Here is an 18,971-nt window from a genome sequence, read left to right as displayed (position 1 = left end):
TAGCTAGAGCTGGTTGATTCAAAGCTAGGCGCTTCCTCTAGATCTCCCTGAGCCATTTTCTGTTTTCCCAGGCCATATTCAGGTGGCTGGACCAGCAGCCAGGATTCAAACCGGCACCCATATGGAATGCCAAAACCCAAGGCACAGGATTAGCCTACTACATCAGGATGCTGGATCGTGGAATTCTGTATGATTTTCTTGTTTCACATACCGAAAAAGAATACCAGTGTTCACAACCCTAGAGCTGGACTCGAACCAGCATCCCATAATCCCGGAAGAGTGCTCTCCCTCAGCCGCTTGGAGTCCGCGCCGCCTCACGCCCATCCCGAGCGCGCAGCTCGCGGCGGCTTCACCCAGCCGCACCGCCTTTTCCCGCGGGAAGTTCCGCCCCCGACCCTGATTGGCCGTCGAGGCGAGGCGATGCCTTGGGATTGGCTACGCGGCGGCCTGGGGCTGACGTGGCGGGGCCGTCATGCGCGGTCTGAGCGGGGCTGCCCACCCGGCCTGAAGGAGGAGACGGCGGCCAGGCCAGGCCCGGGCGGGCGAGGGGAGTGCCGCGATGCCGCTGGAGCTGGAGCTGTGTCCCGGGCGCTGGGTGGGCGGGCAGCACCCATGCTTCATCATTGCCGAGATCGGCCAGAACCACCAGGGCGACCTGGAAGTGGCCAAACGCATGATCCGCATGGCCAAGGTGAGCCGAGAGCCCCTGGTCTGGGCGCCGGGACCCCACTTCGCCCCGCTTCCTCTGCCCTCCGCCCCTCAGCTCTGTCTCCCAAATGCTTGGAATCCCTGTTGCTCGTGCCCCGCCCCCTGCTGACGTGTCCGCGGGCAGCACTTTGGTCCTCGCTGCCTGGCATCTTCAGTGGCACCCCGGGAGCTCTGAAGTGCCCGGCTTCTTTCTTGCTGTCGTGGCTCTTTCACTTGCAGTATCCTCCAGCGCCATTCACTGAACCAGGCATGTCCTTGCAATAGGAGCCAGGGTTCCGGGTTCAAATCCTGCTAGCCACGTAGCCTCTGCCAGCCCCAGTTTCCTCATGTGGCAGACTGGTTTTGTCAGTCCTGGTACTTCCTTCCCAGAGTAGTTGGGACGGAACGCGAGGAATGCCGTGCCTGCCGCTGGGCAGCGAGGTGCTGGGACTCAGCGACTGGTCTGCCTGCGGTTCTTGCCTTGGCATAGGGCTTGCTGTCATTTCTTTGCCTTCATCAGCGCTCTGTGCCTGATGGCATATCGCTGGTGGTTAGGTTTCACCTTACTGCTTTAGGGTCCCTGCTGGCATGGAACCCTCGCCATTGAATCCTTTAGGAAAATGGCAGTGACTGACCTCTGGTGTGCCAGGTCCTTCAGCTCCTGCAGTCAGTCCTTTGCTGCACCTTCTCGTGTAATTCCTGCAACACCCCAGTGCAGCTGGGAGTTGCTGTGGATTTCCGTCGCCTTGCTCAAGGGCACAGAGCTGTTAAAGGAAGAGATGCCTTCAACTGCAGCATTGTTTATTCTGGAGGATAATTGCTGCTTTGAATGTAGGGGAATAGCCTGTTTTCTTAAGGTGTGACTTCTCTGAAACCTGAGGTGGTAAAAATGCCTAGTGGTTTTTAAAGCCGTGGAAACAGTTTTAGTCTTTATCTCTCAACTTTTTCCGTCTCGCTCTTTTAAAAACATTTATTTATTTGCAAGGCAGAAGGACAGAGGGAAGAAAGAAGAGAGAGGGGCCCGGCGCTGTGGCCTAGCGGCTAAAGTTCTCTTGAATGCGCCAGGATCCCATATGGGTGCTGGTTCTAGTCCTGGTAGCCCCGCTTAACATCCAGCTCCCTGCTTGTGGCCTGGGAAAGCAGTCAAGGACAGCCCAAAGCCTTGGGACCCTGCACCCGCCTGGGAGACCTGGAGGAAGCTCCAGGCTCCTGGCTTTGGATTGGCTCAGCTCTGGCGATTGTGGCCACTTGGGGAGTAAATCATGGGACGGAGTATCTTCCTCTCTGTCTCTCCTCTCTGTATATCTGACTTTGCAATAATAAAAAGAAAATCTTAAAAAAGAGAGAGAGAGGGAGATAGAGATCTTTCATCTGCTGCTTCTTTTCCCAAATGCCTGTAACATTTGAGGCAGGGGTAGCTGAAGTCAGGAGCCAGGAGCCCTTCCGGCTCATTAGCAAGAAGGGAAGGTGGAATAGGATCCCAGGCATTCTGAAATGGGATGAGAGTCCCAAGTGGCAGCCTAACCTACTGCGCCCCACTGCCTGTCTTGCTTTCGCTCTTTGAATTTTCGAAGATAGTAGGATCATTCTCCTGAGGGAGACAGTGATGAGACTGAGAGAAGCACACCCCACTGGACCCGGGATGTCATTTACAAGCACAATGCTCTTGGGCAGGTGCGTTTTTCCTTAGGAGGTCTCAATGTTCTTTCATTTATGCTACGCGTTTCGTAACTTAAAGCTCAAAGCAGCAACATTTTATGAAATGCTTGTATTAGGATTTGTATATTTCCTTTTAGCTGACATTTGTAGATGGAGTTACACTTTCAAGTTTGCTCATATAACAGATCTGTTTGTAATAGTAAAAGTGCAGGTTTTTTTTTTTTTTTAAGATTTATGTATTTTTGTTGGAAAAGTAAACTTACAGAGAGGAGAGATAGAAAGATCTTCCATCCATTGGTTCACTCCCCAACTGGTCACAACAACTGGAGCTGAACCAACCAGAACCAGGAGTCAAGAGCTTCTTCCAGGTTTTTCACATGGGCACGGGGTCCCAAGCCCTAGCCCAGCCCTGGCCAGTGTAGTTATTTGGAGAGTAAACTAGGGGGTAAAAGATTTTTTTCTGTCTCTCCTTCAGTTCCTGTAACTCTGCCCTTCAAATAAATGTGTCTTTAAACAATAAAATAAGAAATAGGGAGATAGAGAGCTTCTGTCTTCTGGCCCACTCCTCAGATGCTGGTAATAGCTTGGGATAAGCCAGAGTTGAAGATGGGAAGTAGGAACTCGATCTAGTCTCCCATGTGGATGGCAAGGATCCGATTCTTGGGCTCTGCATTAGTGAGAAGCTGAAAGCAAGAGCCAGAACTGGGAAGCAGGCCCAGGCACTCCACTGTGGATCGTGGGCACTTTAACCTGTAGGCTAAACACCTGCTCCTAAACCTACCTTTTATATTTTACCTGAAAGGCAGATTTACAGAGAAAAGGAGAGACAGACTTCTTCCATCCGGTGGTTCAGTCCCCAAAAGGCCTCATGGCCAGAGCACAACTAATCCAAAAGCAGAAGCCAAGAGCTTTTACCAGGTCTCCCACATGGGTGCAGGGATGCAAGGACTCGGACCATCCTCGACTGCTCTCCCAGGCCACCTGCAGGGAGCTGAATAGGAAGTGAAACAGCTGGGACATGAACTGGTGCCCAGCACCACGGGTGGATGATTAGCCTGATTTGTCATCACTCTGGTCCCTCCAGAACGTACTTTTAAATTTCATATTTTGCTACAGAAGTGTGTTACATCTTTGCCAGTAATGGAGAATTTTTGTTGTTGTTATTGTTTGCTTTTGTTTTTTAGGTGTGTGTACTTTACTTGAAAGAGAGGGAGAAAAAAAAAAAGAGAGATCTTGTATCCTCTGGTTCACTCCCCAAGGGCCAGAGCTAATCTGATCCAAAGCTGGGATTCAGGAGCTTCTTCCGGGTCTCCTGTGTGGGTGCAGGGACCCAGAGCCTTGGGCATCCTCTGCTGCTTTCCCAAGCCATGAGCAGAGAGCTGGACCAGAAGTAGAATAACTAGGATTTGAACCTGTGCCCATATGGAGTGTTGGCACTGCAGGTGGGAAGTTAACGTGCTAGGGTCACCACCATACAAGCCCGTCATCATAGTTTTATTGCTTGGTTTTACCAGTGGAGTAGCAATGAAACCTTGAACGAAGAAACCATCAACATTATACTGCAAAGTGACAGTGATTTCTTTCTTTAAACAAACGTGAGCCTTTATTTTACTTTACCTTTGTTTATTTAAAGAGCAAAGCACAAAGAGAGACATTCTCTATCTGCTGGTTCACTCCCCAAATGCCCACAATTGTCTGGGCTGGGCCAGACAGAAGCCAGGAGCCAGGAATTCTATCTGCTTTTTCCATATGGGTGGCAGGGACTCAAGTAACTGAGCCGTCACCTGCTGCCTCGGAGGGTGTTGCATTAGCAGGAAGCTGAACAGAAAATGGAGACAAAATTTGAACTCAAACCAGCAGGTATGGGTTGCAGGCTTCCTAACGGGTGGTTTAACTGCTGTGTTCCCGCCCCAGAGCTCACAGTAGCGTTCAACAGATAAGGAAAGAAAATCGCTCTTTTTTTAAGTGAAAGAACATGATTTCTCCCACCCTAGCTGGTGTTACATGGAATATAGTAGAACTTGATCCAAATTCTAATTGTTACTCATTTCTACAATTTCATTTTTGTTATCTTGCTGTAAAAGGCAGGTTTGCCCAATGGAAGCAGGTTCTTTACTTTCATCAGAATGAATCTGAGCTTCCTGTCCTGAGTGGAGGTGAGAAACAAAAGGGGAGCCAGAAGTTCCCATCTCCGGAAGTCTGTTCTTCCCCTTGCTGGAAGCAAGGCACTGCAACGTGTACAGGTCCCAGGTGCAGGCCTGGGCGCACACACACGTCCTGCGGCCTGAGGAGAGGGACTTGTCCAGCTGGGCTGAGACACTGTGTGATTGTGGTCAGCTCGCTGTGAGCCTTGGGATCTTCATAGAGACAACGAGCACTCTGTTGCTCAGAGTCGCCTTATGTTCTAAGGCTTTTTCCGCTTCTTTCTAGCATCAGCTCCTAACCATGCCATCTTGGCATTTTTCCAGGAGTGGCACTCTGGACTCAGGAGGTTTTCACCAACCAAAGTACCCCAATTTCCACAGGATGGGCAGGAAGATGAGTGTTCAGGGGCTGGTGTGGTGGCTCAACAGGCTAAGCAGTGGAGGATGGCTCAAGTGCTTGGACCCCTATACCCATGTGGGAACCCAGAAGAAGCTCCTGGCTTCAGATCTGTTCATCTGTGGTCATTGCGGCCACTTGGAGAGTGAACCAGCAGATGGACGATCTCTCTCTGCCCTTCTCTCTGTAATTCTGCCTTTTAAATAAACTTAAATAAATCTTAAAGAACAATAAAAAAGATGAGGCTTCACAGGTACTTATCTTCCTGTTGAGTAGTTTTATTGGAAACCATCCTGGGGTGTTGGAGGCTGACTGACAATAGAATCGTAGTCAGACAACGCGGCTGTTGTGGTACTGCTCCTGCGCAGTGCTGATCTCCGAGGGTAGGGCCCGTCTCACCTGTGCTTGTTGGCGCTTTGCTGCAGAACCTGTTGCTCATACAAAATGTCATTCAGAAAAGCAGAAAGAACAGCTAAAAGGAGAGTTGCTTGGGCTACAGTCAGAGAAAAGGGATGCAGAGCCGTGCCCCTTTGTCTTCTCATCCCTGGAAGGCATGTCTCAGAATGGTTTCCAAGCTTTCCAGAGTCCCTAGGTTGCTCTTTATACAGGTAGAGAAACTGAGTCTGGAGACAGGAAGTGCCCTAAGAGGTCAGTGTTAGGCCAGAATTTTTCTTCTGTGAATCTTGACCCAGTGCTCATGATGCTGACCTCTGCTGAGTTATGTAACTGAACATCTTCCTGCACTTCTCCATTCATTATTGAGAATATCACAACACAAAGCAAAACCCCCTAGGCATATCCCCCTGCGTTTTAAAAAATATTTTTATTAAAGACTTTTTTTTTTTTAATCAAAATAGTGTTATGGAGAAAAGGAGAGACAGAGATCTTCCACTCGCTGGTTCACTCCTGGCTGAGCTCATCTGAAGCCAGGAGTCAGGAGCTTCCTCCGCCGGGTCTCGCATGTGTGTGCAGGGGCACAGGCACTTGGACTGTCCTGTACTGCTTTCCCAGGCCATCAGCAGGGAGCTGGATTGGCACTAAACCAGGCCCCAAATGGCTGCCAGCTGTTGGCTGCTTTTCTTCTAGCAGTGAGTGTGATGCTTACCTAGGTACAAGGCAACCTAGGCAGTTGCTTGCAGCTGGGAAGAGAGCTGGATTGGAAGTGGAGCAGCTGGGACTTGAACTGGTGCCCGTATGGCTATTGGTGCCACAGGCCATTTGTGGGTGTTTTTTTTTTTTTTTTTTTTTTTTAAGAGTGAGAGGGGAGTCTGAGGGTCAGGTGGGTGTCTCCCATTCTACAACAACCTTTTCCTGACCTTTCTTGCTTCTCCCGGTCCTTCTCTTTGGGGATTCTTAACATCTGTTAATCACTGTTGTTTCCACAGCTAGTGGCGTCATTGTAGCTAACCCAGCATTGGAGTCTCTCCAAGAATCAGGGGCAGGTCTCACTGCACAGCGTCCAAATGTGTGTTGCAGGAGTGTGGGGCTGACTGTGCCAAGTTCCAGAAGAGTGAGCTGGAATTCAAGTTCAATCGGAAGGCTTTGGAGAGGCCCTACACCTCAAAGCACTCCTGGGGGAAGACGTATGGCGAGCACAAGCGGCACCTGGAGTTCAGCCATGCTCAGTACCGTGAGCTGCAGCAGTATGCCCAGGAGGTGGGCATCTTCTTCACGGCCTCTGGCATGGATGAGGTAAGCCTCTGCACGTGTTCCCTTGGCATCGCTGCTCCCACAGGGGGCAGAGCCAGCCTGGCAGCTGCACTTCAGTACCAGCTGTAGCCCTCGCTCCCTCTTTTGCATCCATCTGAGTGGGAAGCAGCAGGTGCCACGACCCAGGGAGAGTTGTGGGGAGGGAACCATAGCTTTAAAAACAGGCCATCACCGGGATATGGGGACAGCCATGCAGACCTCCTGGAATCTTCCAGCCTGGCACAGCCCTGGGGAAAGTGGACTGCAGTGGGAGCCAGGCCATCCAGCCCCCAGTGCCCGCTGGCCTGGGGTGGGTGATGTCTTCTAGAAGGGAGAGGCTCCAGCATGGCCATAGCTGGAAGAGCCCAGCTGTGCCATCTCAGGGTCCTGTCTGCTTTACATAAGGCCTCAGGATTCCTTCATGCACTGTTCTTTCAAGTAAATATAGTTTTCAAGTAAAACTATTTAGTTATGAAAATGATGGAAAGTTTAGGAAATGGTCATTGGTGTAGGGTAGGGGGAAGGCGGGGAACTGACCGTAAGCCCAGGACAGCAGTTGTTTTGCTGGGTTTCCTCTAGAGGGCTCTTAACCGTGTGTTTCATTGTCCAGTGTGGTTCACATTTCTTTCTGTGCACACATCTCCAGTTAACATTGTACCACAAGCACTTACCCCTCCTTATGAGTAATGATTCTAATAGCAGGAGAATATTTCTATTTTCATTAATTTAATTAATTTAATTGTTAAAAGCTTTATTTGTTAACTTGAAAGCCAGCATTACAGAGAGAGGGAGGAGATAGAGAAAGGGAGAGCTTTTATTTGCTAATTCACTCTCCAGATGATCGCAAAGTGGACCAGTCTAAAGGCAGGAGCCAGAAGCTTCATCCAGTTCTCTCACATGTGTGCAGGGACCTAAGGACTTGGGCCATCCCCCACTGCTTTCCCAGGCGCATTAGCAAGGAGCTGTATCGGAAGTAGAGCAGCCTGGACTTGAACCAGTGCCTTTATGGCATGCCAGTGCTATAAATGGCAGCTTTACCCAGTATACCATAGTGCTGGCCCCTTAAAGCACTTTTAAAAGATTTATTTATTTGAGAGGCAGAGAGAGGGAGGGAGAAAGAGAACAAATGCTCTCATCGGCTGGTTCACTGCAACATGTTCACTAGGATTGGGGTGGGTCTGGGCTGAGGTAGAAGCTGGGAGTCGGGCTTTGAGGGTTTTTTTTTTTTTTAAGATTTATTTTATTTTTTTTTATTACAAAGTCAGATATGCAGAGAGGAGAGACAGAGGGGAGTCTTCTATCTGATGACTCACTCCCCAAGTGACTGCAACAGCTGGTGCTGTGCTGATCCGAAGCTGGGAACCAGGAACTTGCTCTGGGCCTCCCACGCTGGTGCAGGGTCCCACAGCTTTGGCCCGTCCTCGACTGCCCTCCCAGGCCACAAGCAGGGAACTGGATGGGAAGTGGAGCTGCCGGGATTAGAACCGGCGCCCATATGGGATCCCGGCATGTTTAAGGCAAGGACTCCAGCCGCCAGGCCACGCCGCTGGGCCTGGGCTTTGAGTTTCAGTCCAGGTCTCCCACCTGTGTTGTCAGGCACCTGTTTACTGGAGTTGCATTGCTGCCTCCTAGTGTCTGGCAAGAAGATGAGGTCAGGTGCTGGGGACCAAGCCCAGTTACCTGGGCAAAAGATGTAAGCTGCTACTGCTGCTGCTACTTTTTTTAAAAAATCATTTACTTTTATTTGAAAGGTAGAATTACGGAGAGATCTTCCATCTGCGGGTTCTCTCTCCAAATAGCCACAGCTGCTTCAGCTGAGCCATTTGAAGCCAGTAGCTTCTTCCAGGTCTCCCGCATGTGTTCCTTGAACACATGTGGCCGAAGGAATTGTGCCAACCTCTGCTGCTTTCCCAGGCCATCAGCAGAGAACTGGATTGAAAGTGGAGCCACAGGGACTTAAACCAGCACCCATCTGGAATGTGTACTCTACAGATAGAAGCTTAACTTACTATGCCACAGCACCAGCCCCGGAACATAAGCTTCTCGTTGGGCTAAATGGCCACCCTTGAAAAACATTTTGCATTTGGTCAACCAGCTGCCTCCAGTGGAGCACTGACTATGCCTGAGATGCCAGCATCCCATTTAGGTGCTGGTTTGAAGTCCAGTTACTCCACTTTCGATCCAGCTCCCTGCTTATGGCCTAGGAAAGTGACTGAGGATGACTCAAGTGCTTGGGCTCCTGCACACTCATGGGAGACCTGTAGGAAGCTCCTGATTCCTGGCTTAGGATTAGCTCAGCTCTGGCCATTGTGGCCATCTGGGGAGTAAATCAGTGGATGGAAGATCTTTCTGTCTGTTCTTTTCTCTGTAAATCTGCCTTTCCAATAAATATAAATTTTAAAAATCTTAAAAATGGACCCAGCACAATAGTGTAGTAGTTAACGCCCTCGCCTTGCACGCCTGGGATCCTGTATGGGTGCCAGTTCTAATCCTGGCAGCCCTGCTTCCCAACAAGCTCCCTGCTTGTGGCCTGGGAGAGCTCTTTGGGACCCTGAACCTGTGTGGGAGACCTGGAGGAGGCTCCTGGCTTCCAATTGGCTCAGTTCCAACCGTTGCAGCCGCTTGGGGAGTGAACCATCAGACGGAATATCTTCCTTTCTGTCTCTCCTCTCTGTATATCTGCCTTTCCAATAAGAATAAATAAATCTTTAAAAAAGAAAACCTGGTGGATTTGGGGGACCAAATGGGATGCGTTCTGAGAGGCTTGTTCCCCACCCCCACCCCAGGCCAGGGCCGTCTGCTGCCTTCCTTGGAGAAGGCGGGTGTATACTGAGCACCCCTTGTCTCCTGTCTGTGTGCTCTTCCAGGGTGTGCTCTGTGTGCTGAGGGAGAGGTAGGGTGTGGCAACATTTATGAGGATGAGGGCCAAGGAAACTGCCAGGATGCCTGGCCCAGAGGTACACAGAGGCCTGCGGGGCTCAGCCCAACCAACAGGGTCTTTCTTCTACCTAAAAGGAAAGTTGTGTTGAGGCAACAAATGGAAACTGTGTGTCTCCTGAAAGATGCCTCCTCTACCCACCTCCAGGGGTCCTCTTCACTGCCCAGCGCCGGCCCTGCAGTGCTCTCCCCTCCCCTTCCTTTGCTGCCCACCCAGTCACCACGTGGGGTTAGGGGGACAGCCCTCTTGCCAGCTCATCACCTGTACTTGCTTTTTCTTCCCAGCACTGGTTGGGGTTCCGCAAGCTGCACCCCTCTCTTGCAGCTCCTCTGTTAGACTGCAATGCCTGGAGTCTGTCGCAGGACACACTGAGGTCAGAGGGTAATGTGGGCACAGCTTGTCCATCCACATTAACTAATCCTTCCAGAGTCTGAAGCTGGCCAGCACTAGGTCAAAGGTTAGACGAGTTATCTCCCAGGATACTCTGGCTGTGAGCAGGTAGTGCGCTGGCCCCTCTGGAGGGCACCTTCTGGACCCTGAACCTACTGGAGCCGTGTGTGGTGGAGGTTCTTTCCCGCTGTCTGCCAAAGGGTGTGTGCTGCTGTGGGGTGGGAGGCAGCGAGAAGTCACAAGTCGGCCTTGCTGTGTTGTACACTGGATGGAGAGGGGATGTGACAGCAGGGAAGACAGGCTGGGGAAGCTGAGGAGTCTGTGGAAAGAAAGGGTCAAGGGTGGAGAGCCAGCCTGGGAAATGTAGGGCAGGGAGGAGGGGTTCTCAGCACAAAAGGTGTCCAGGTTCCCGAAGTGGCAGTTTTCTCAGTGGCCACTAGGTGGCGTTGGTCCCCCAGGAGGGCTGCACAATGACTCCGTTCTTCCCTGCAGAGCGTTCCCCTTTCCCCTCGCTTGCAAACTGCAGATTCTCATGCAAGTTCTGCTACCTGTGTTGGGACATTTTTGCCATATGTTTTTTTCTACATTTGCTGTGTTACCCTCCACCCTTGGATCTACCCATTTCTTGAGCCCACCCATCCATCTTTGATGCCGTGCAGGGAGTTGGAATCTACAGAGGAACAGCTCAGCAGCTTCCCTCTTTGTGGAAAATACTCTGTTCGTCCGCCAGACAGAGGAATGAAAGGGGAGACATCAGACTTTCTTCTTCAAGGAACAAGTTAGAAATGGGCTAGGGCTGGTTAGCAAATGTGAAATAGAAACCTACAGAATCTGTGTTAGTCTGTTTTACTATAACAGAATGCCTGATGCAGCCTGCTTAGGCATCAGAGAGGTTTGTTGTAACTCCTGGAGATAGCCACAGATGGACAAGGCTGCCCTCTGTCTGCTGGGACACATTGCACAGCCTCAGGATCTCTCTGTAACTTTGAAATTATTATTATTATTTTTTAATTGGAAAGTCAGATAGACAGAGAGGAGGAAAGACAGAGGAAAATCTTCCTTTCATTGATTCATTACCCAAGCGGCCGCAGTGGTCAGAGCTGTGCTGATCTGAAGGCAGGAGCTCAGAGCCCGGAGCCTCTTCCAGGTCTCCTACACAAGTGCAGGGTCCCAAGGCCTTGGGTCATCCTCGACTGCTTTCCCAGGCCACAAGCAGGGAGCTGGATGGGAACAGGGCCTCTGGGATTAGAACTGGCAGCCATATAGGATCCCGGCACTTGCAGGCAAGGACTATAGCCGCTAGGCTTACTGCACAGGACCCAATAAATAGATCTTAAAAAGGATATATTTCAAGTAAATAAAAAGCAAAATAATAGAGGAAGAGGGACAGAGTGAGAAAGAGATCTTCCATCTGCTGGTTCACTCCCTGAATGGCAGCAACAATTAGTCCTAGCCAGGTGGAGGCCGGGAGCGAGGACTCCATCCGGATCTTCCAAGTGGGTGGCAGGGACCCAGCAGGGACCTGAGTGTTTGGGCCAGCTTCTGCTGCCTTCCATGGGGCATCAGAGGGAGCTGGGTCAGAAGCAGAGCATGTGGGACTTGAGCCAGGATTCTGATATGGGATGCTAATGTTGCAAGTGGTGACTCAACGTGCTGTGCAACAACGCTGGCCCCCAGTGTGACCTGCTGATTGCTCCGTGTGTGTATAGTGACATTTATGTTTCCTGATTGTGTAGGAAGATGGTGAGCGTGTTGAAGGGCCTTGTGTGGGCCAAAAAATAGGGGCTGAGACTCACTTCTGTGCAGACCATGTGGCTAGGAGTCAGAAGGCTGCTGTTCTGTTTCCCATCCTGGCAGGGACTGCAGTGGCCTTGTTTCCCGGTTGTACGGCCCTGAAGAAATCTGAGCCTGTAAGGGCTTGTTCTCTTTCTCACAGCTGGGTTTTCTGGGTCAAGATTAGGTCATGACCCTGGCTTGTTTCCTCCCCAGCCCCTGCGTCCCTGGGGATGGACGGGTCTGGCCAGGAGCAAGAGCTTTTTCAGGGTTTTGTAGTGGGTGCAGACAAGCACCAAGTGTTTTGGGACAGATGGGTGGGCAAACAGGAGTGGGTCCTTGGATTGTGTGCCCCTGCTCTCGGGTTGTAGGGTGGCTGTCCCGCAGGCAGAGGGAGGAGGGCCTGTCTGCACGCATGCCATCCCCCACCTGGTTCGAGGACAGTGCTGTTGGCCAGTGCTAAAGGAGTGCCACTCTGGCTTTTGTAGATGGCAGTGGAGTTTCTGCATGAACTGAATGTCCCGTTCTTCAAAGTTGGATCTGGAGACACTAACAATTTTCCTTATCTGGAAAAGACAGCTAGAAAAGGTGAGTGCCTAATTTGTATCATAAAACCTGGGGACATCCATGTTAGTTTTTATAAGAAATTAAGAAAAATGTTAAAAAGATTTGTTTTCTTCTTATTTGAAAGGCCAAGTTACAGAAAGATGGAGAGACAGACAGACAGAGAGAGAGAGAGATCTTCTATCCACTGGTTCACTCCCTAGATGTCCACAGTGGTTGGAACTGAGCCTATCTGAAGCCAGAAATGAGGAGCTTCCTCTGGGTCTCCAATCTGGATACAGGGTCTCAAGACCCTGAGCCATTCTCTGCCATTTTCCCAGTCCACAAGCAGGGAACTGGATGGGAAGTGGAGCTACTGGGACATGAATTGGTGCCACAGGCAGAAACTTAGCCTACTATACCGCAGCGTTGGCCCAGAAAATAAGCAAGTTTTGAAGAGGTACTTTTGTTCTATTTGAAGGGCAGAGTGACAGAGAAAGAGATTTTCCCTCTGCTGGCTCACTCCAAATCACCACACTGGCCAGAGCTGAGCCAGGCTGAAGCCAGGCTGAAGCCAGGAGCCAGGAGTTTCCATCAGATCTCCCACATGGGTGGTAAGGGTCCAAGCGCATGGGGGCATCTTCTCCTGCTTTCCCAAGTGAATAAGCAGAGAGCTAGGTCAGAAATGGAGCAGCCAAGACTCGAAGGGCGCTCATATGGGATGCTGGCGTCACAGGCAGGAACTTAAAATCTGCTGCACTACAGCGCTGGCCCCAGGTACTCTGTTTGAAGAACTTTATGAATGATGGATGAGAGCAGCCATTAGAATGTGCTTAGGAGGGAGGGAGGACTTGTAAAACGCTGTTGCTCTGGCTCCCCCAGGGCGTCCGATGGTGATCTCCAGCGGGATGCAGTCGATGGACACCATGAAGCAAGTCTATCAAATCGTGAAGCCCCTCAACCCTAACTTCTGCTTCCTGCAGTGCACCAGCGCCTACCCGCTCCAGCCGGAAGACACCAACCTGCGCGTCATCTCGGTGTGCAGGCGAGGAACGGGGGGTGGCACCTGACTGTCACACTGGGCCTTTTGGCAACCCCAATTCTGTATTTTTATGTATTTAATTTATTAGAAAGGCTAAAGAGATAGACTGATTCATCGACTGGTTCATTGCCAAATGACCACAGTGGGTCAGGGGCTGGGTCGGACCAAAACTGGGAGCCAGAGCTCCATCCGGGTCTTGCTTGTGGAAGGTAGGGGCCCAAGTCCATGGGCCTCGTCTGCTGCCTCCCAGAAAGCATCTCAGCAGGAAGTGAGATCAGAGCCGGAGGAGCCAGGGCTTGAACCAGGCACTCCAATATGGTATGCAGACACACACTTCTAATCCCAATAGTGGAATGATTATAATTTTTTTCAGCGTAGTATTTGACATTTTCATGATAAGTTTTTTTTTTAGTTGTTTTAAAGTAACTGTGTAACCTAATAATACCCAATGTTTATATTTAACTGAGAAAACATTATTTGAAAATGGATATTTGTATCTTTTTACCTCAACTTTCCGTCATTTCCAGTTCTGGTAACTCATGTCATTTTTAAAGCTGTGCATGTGGTTTTCTTATCTCCAGCGACTCTGCAATTTGTGATTTAGACAGAGCGTGCCTCCATCCCATAGAGGTCGCTGTGATTAAGAGCTCTGTATCTGGCACTCCAGGTTTCCTCCCTGACTTCCTTTCCCGGCAGGTCAGAGACACTCATTCCCTCCTGTCCCCACCTGAGTTGCGGTCACGTGTGCTCTCTATGCCAGCCCAGAAACATGTCAGCAATTTGAATTTCTGCCCCATCACCCTGTCACATGGTCCTCAAGCTTGCCATTCGAGGCCCTCACCACCCGATCTAGCCTTACCCTCCACCCAAGTCCTTTTTGCTGCACTTAAGCACCCTCACTAAGAAGCCTCACCCATCTTAGACCATCTTCTGCTACTTTCTGTGAGCTATGTATAACTGATTAATTATTTAGCATCTCCACTAAGGGGCTGTGTGTTGAGATTATACTGTATATATTATAGATGGTGATATTTGTGTATATTACACACTTGCTTTTAGCAGCTTAGGCTAATTAAATGGAACAGGAGTTTTTTTTTTCTTTTTTTTTTTCCCACTCCCCAGCTGCTGAATGGTCGAGGCTAAGCCAGACTGAAGTCAGGAGACAGGAGTTTCTTTCAGGTCTTCCCTGTGGGCCATGGGCCCAAGCACCTGGGCATCCTCTGCCGCTTTCCCAGGCACATTAATAAGGAGCTGGATTGGAAGTGCAGCAGTTGAGACTTGAACTGGTGCCCCTGTGCTATACTGGCACTACAGACAGTGAAGTAATCTCTGGTTCACTTCCCAAGTGGCTGCAATGGCCAGGGCTGAGCCAGGCTGAAGTCAGGGTGGCAGGAGCTTCGTCTGGGTCTCCTACGTTGGATGCAGGGGCTCATGGATTTGAGCCATCTTCCGCTGCTTCCCAGGCCATTAGCAGAATGAGGATCAGAAGTAGAGCAGCCAGGACTTGAACCCAGTGCCTAAACAGGATGTTGACACTGGAGGTGGCAGCTTTACCAGGCACACCATAATGCTGGCCACCAAATTCTTTCTTTTTTAAGATTTATTTATTTTTTATTGCAAGTCAAATTTACAGAGAAAGAGACAGAGAGAAAGATCTTCCGTCTGCTGGTTCACTCCCCAAGTGGCTGCACCAGCCAGAGCTATGCCGATCTGAAGCCAGGAGTTTCTTCCAGGTCTCCCATGCAGATGCAGGGTTCCAAGGCTTTGGGCCATCCTTTACAGCTCCCAGGCCACATACAGGGAAATGGAGCAGCTGGGACCTGAACTGGCACATGCAAAGTGAAGACTTTAGCCACTAGGCCACCATGCCAGGCCCCACCATATTCATTTTTAATTGTATATATTAACATTGTGGCGGGTCATTTCCTCAGTACGCTGAGTGCCTTTCATCTATTTCCAGCAGCCCAGAACAGGACCTAGTGTCATTCTTGGGAAGGAGGACCAGGGCTCCTCACCCATGACTGCATAGCCCAGGGCAAGTGTGTGATACAGTGGCAAAGATGCTGTGCTTGGAATGGCTGCTTCCATATCTGAGTGCCTGTGCTCTGCTCTGGCCCTGCTGCTGAGTCCTGCACCTGCTCTTTTACTCTGGGAGGCAACAAGTGATGGTTCAAGTCCCTGCCACCCAAGTGGGATTCCCAGATTGATCTCCCAGCTCCCAGTTTCGTCTTGACCCAGTCGTGGCTATTGTAGGCACTTGGGGAATAAACCAGTGGGTAAATGGTGTCTTTCTCCATGCTGTTTCAATAATTTTAAGCTGATCTGCCTGATTCTAGGGGGCTGCATAAACTCCCACACTGACAAAACCTCTTTTGTCCTTTTTATTTCTTTCAGGAATATCAGAAGCTCTTTCCTGACATTCCCATAGGGTACTCTGGACATGAAACAGGCATCGCAATATCTGTGGCCGCCGTGGCCCTGGGGGCCAAGGTGTTGGAGCGTCATATAACCTTGGATAAGACCTGGAAGGGGAGTGACCATGCAGCCTCCCTGGAGCCCAGTGAGCTGGCTGAGCTGGTGCGTTCCGTGCGCCTGGTGGAGCGGGCCCTAGGCTCCCCGACAAAGCAGCTGCTGCCCTGTGAGATGGCCTGCAATGAGAAGGTGGGTCCTGGTGGCTCCGGCCTGTTCTCAGGGTGGGAGAGATGGGACATATGGTGCATTCACTCGCAGTGAAGACCCAGGGACCGACCCGAGCTGAGTAAGCCAGGCAGCTCAGAGAGGGCTGTCACTCTAGTCCCTCTGGGCTTCTTCAGGCAGCTGGAAAAGTGCATCACTTAAGGGGAGTTCTAGCACTTTCTCTGGCTTCCTAGAATCATGAGTCTTCCAACTACATCCCAGAGACTTCTAGATTGCTCATGGAAGGGGCTGTGGCCCTGGGCTGGGTCCAGTCTGGAGTCTTTGGAGCAGGAGAGCAGGAGACATGAGCAGGCCCGAGAGTCAGTAGCAGAGGCTGGTGCTGCCTGGGAAGGGAGGTCCTGGAGAGGGGCAGTGGTCACTGTAGGGCATGGGGCAGTGGTGTAAACATGTCTTGCATGGCCCTGACCTTCAGAAAGGGTAGTGACGCCCAGGACTGTTGTTTGGCATACTGACTTCCTAGACATCAGGCACACAGTGGGGCAGGCGAGGCTGCCTGACAGGCAGACACTGCTGACCTGCAATGGGCTGTCAAGGTCATGGGTGAAGGTGGATGCTGGCATCCGTGTTTGTAAAGGGACCCATGAACTGGCTGCCAATGGAACAACGCACGAGGACTGGGGAACTTAAAGAGCAGTATGGAGAAACAGCGCCTTACAGAGGAACACCAGGCAGATTGTGCCGGGAAGCAGCATGAGAGTTGGGCTATAAGTTGCACGGTAAAATAGTTAGGGGTGCACAACTTGACCAACATCAGTTGGGGGACATTGGTTCCTGGCACTGAATTCCCAGCAGAACTGGATCCTCCGAGATGCCAAATAGTAATGGTGGGGGTTTATTTTAAAGCGCTTCTGTGAAAGACAAGGACAAAGGCATTGGTTGTGCACACCCTTCAGGATCCTTCCTTCCCGGCGCCCGTGCCTTTACTGGCCCTGCCTCAGGGCTGCTCTCCTGTCATCTGAGGGGTGGTCACACCAACTGTCTCTTCTGAGCACTATGTTACTCCACAGAGGAGGAACAGGTGTTCTGTCCCGAGAGCAGTGGGCCAGGAATTGGAACCTCCATCCTCTTTAAGGCCTCATCCTGGCTGTTGGCCACCCCCGCTGAGTCTGTTGCCTTCTGAGGGTCCCCATTTCCCTACCTTTACCAGACACTGGGCAGATGGAATGGCAGCTTGCACACACGGAACTTCTTCCATGCAAAGCCCATTTGCATGTGATCACGAGTCCTCATCCAACAAGATGCAGACACTGTTGCTTTCCATTTTATAGAGACAGCAGGCCCAGCTTATTCCCAGCTGCTGGGCCGTTAGACCTGCACCTTCCCAGCCTGAGGCCTCTCCTTTCTACTTTGCTATAATGACCCTGCACCTGCACTAGACTGAATCCCTATGCGGATGAGAAATTGTGCTGGGTGCTGTGGTGTGGTGGGCGGTGCATGCCAGAGTCCTGCTCTTGGGGTGCCCTGGCAGGGGACCCATCAGAGACCTGGGGGTGTAAAGTGATTGGCAAGGAGCTGCTTTTGAGTGTAACTTCTTTTTCTTTCGGTAGCTGGGCAAGTCCGTGGTGGCCAAAGTGAAGATCCCAGAAGGCACCGTCTTGACACTGGACATGCTCACTGTGAAGGTGGGGGAGCCCAAAGGCTGTGCCCCCGAAGATATCTTTACTCTTGTGGGCAAGAAGGTGTTGGTCACTATTGAAGAGGATGATACCATCTTGGAAGAAGCAGTAGAAAATCATGGCAAAAAAATCAAGTCTTAAAATAAAGTGCCATTTTCTGAATTCCCAGTTGCCTTGCTGGGATGATGGGTATGTTGGCAGAGGTGGGGCAGAGATGGTCTCCAGAGGGCCTAGCTCTTGTCTACCTCTTCGAGACTGTCTCTCTGGACAAGGCCCCAGGAGAGAGAGAACAAACTATGGCAGTGTGTGTCCTGTGGCAGTTTGGCTGACCCAGAAGGGGAGTGGGCTCAAAAGAAAAGTGGAGCAACAGGTGTTTAGTGCAGAGGTTAAGACCCCACCTGGAACATCCGTACCCTGTTCGTGTCAGAGAGCCTCAGTTCCCAAATCCAGGTCCCCTCTTCATCCCAGCTTCCTGTGTTTGTGTGCTCTGGAAAGGCAGCAGGTAATGGTACAAATACTTGGTTGGGGGGCAGGCAGAGCTGTTGTTGGCACAGCTAGGTAAGCTCCACTTCCAACACCAGCATCCCATATTGGAGCACCATTCCTGGTCTCAGCAGCTCTGCTCCCAACTCAGCTCCCTGCCGAGGCACCTGCAGAAGTAGTGGATGATGGCAATGTTGAATAAGCAAGGGTTTTGTTTTGTTTGGAAGACAGAGACTAAGCAATCTCCCTGCCTCAACAGTTGGGCTAGGATGAAGCTAGGAAACCAGAACTCCCACGGGAATAGTAGGCACCCTGAGTACCTGGTCCTCCTGCTTCCTGTCCTGGAGCATCAGCAGGAAGCTGGCTTGGAAGTGGAGCAGCTGGCATTCAAACAGGTGCTGTTGCATAGGCATGCTAGGAAGTGGCTTTCCCTGCTGTGGCCACAATGCTGGCCCCCACCTGGCCTCATTGCGCAGGCTGTCCCTGTGTCTGTATAGAACCTGCAGCCCACAAGTCTGAGCTTTTTCCTAGGCTGAGGTCACTTGCACAGTGGAATTGCAGAACAGTGGGGCTGATGCCCTAAGGCAGGGAGGCTCCCTAAGATCTCAGGATTACTATGTGACCAGATGGCTGCAGGGTGACTGAAGGGTAGGCCCATAGATGCCAAAGCAACACATAGTTACCTTGGATAGGAGCAGCAGAGACAGAAGGTGGGGATGGTCAGGCTAGGGTGTGTTTCCACAGAAGCCCTCAGCCTGCTCTCTTCTGAGGCAGCACTCTCCCTGATAATCAGGGGACCTGTTGGCCACCCCAGGCCAGCGGTGGATGGAGCAGATGGGGAGATGAATGACAGCCTAAGTGTTATGTCCTTGAAGCAACTCGGACTCCCCAAAACGAATACAGTTCCACTGGA

The 18,971-nt window shown here is 51.0% G+C and overlaps 1 protein-coding gene across 1 annotated transcript; it reads left to right on the top strand.

Moving 5' to 3' along the window:
- The first annotated feature begins 506 nt into the window (after nt 1-506).
- Nucleotides 507-17,737, top strand: NANS (N-acetylneuraminate synthase). Its single transcript, XM_040963250.1, has 6 exons — nt 507-691; nt 6,364-6,579; nt 12,166-12,265; nt 13,103-13,257; nt 15,657-15,923; nt 17,507-17,737. The coding sequence occupies exons 1-6, from the start codon at nt 560-562 to the stop codon at nt 17,714-17,716; spliced, it is 1,080 nt and encodes a 359-aa protein (XP_040819184.1). The 5' UTR covers nt 507-559; the 3' UTR covers nt 17,717-17,737.
- Nucleotides 17,738-18,971: the final 1,234 nt, after the last annotated feature.

Source organism: Ochotona curzoniae, unplaced genomic scaffold (assembly GCF_017591425.1).
Source record: "Ochotona curzoniae isolate NIBS_2020 unplaced genomic scaffold, NIBS_Ocur_1.0 scaffold_3208, whole genome shotgun sequence".
Classification (NCBI taxonomy): Eukaryota; Metazoa; Chordata; class Mammalia; order Lagomorpha; family Ochotonidae; genus Ochotona; species Ochotona curzoniae.
The sequence above is the reverse complement of the archived record's forward strand: the minus strand, read 5'-3'. Positions and strand labels throughout refer to the sequence as shown.

What these genes read in the sequence shown, in the direction of transcription:
- NANS (XM_040963250.1), top strand. Translation starts at nt 560, where the DNA reads ATGCCGCTGGAGCTGGAGCTGTGTCCCGGGCGCTGGGTGGGCGGGCAG. An exon ending in GCATGATCCGCATGGCCAAG is followed by an intron (nt 692 to 6,363) that starts GTGAGCCGAGAG and finishes TGTGTGTTGCAG; the next exon opens with GAGTGTGGGGCTGACTGTGC. An exon ending in CGGCCTCTGGCATGGATGAG is followed by an intron (nt 6,580 to 12,165) that starts GTAAGCCTCTGC and finishes TGGCTTTTGTAG; the next exon opens with ATGGCAGTGGAGTTTCTGCA.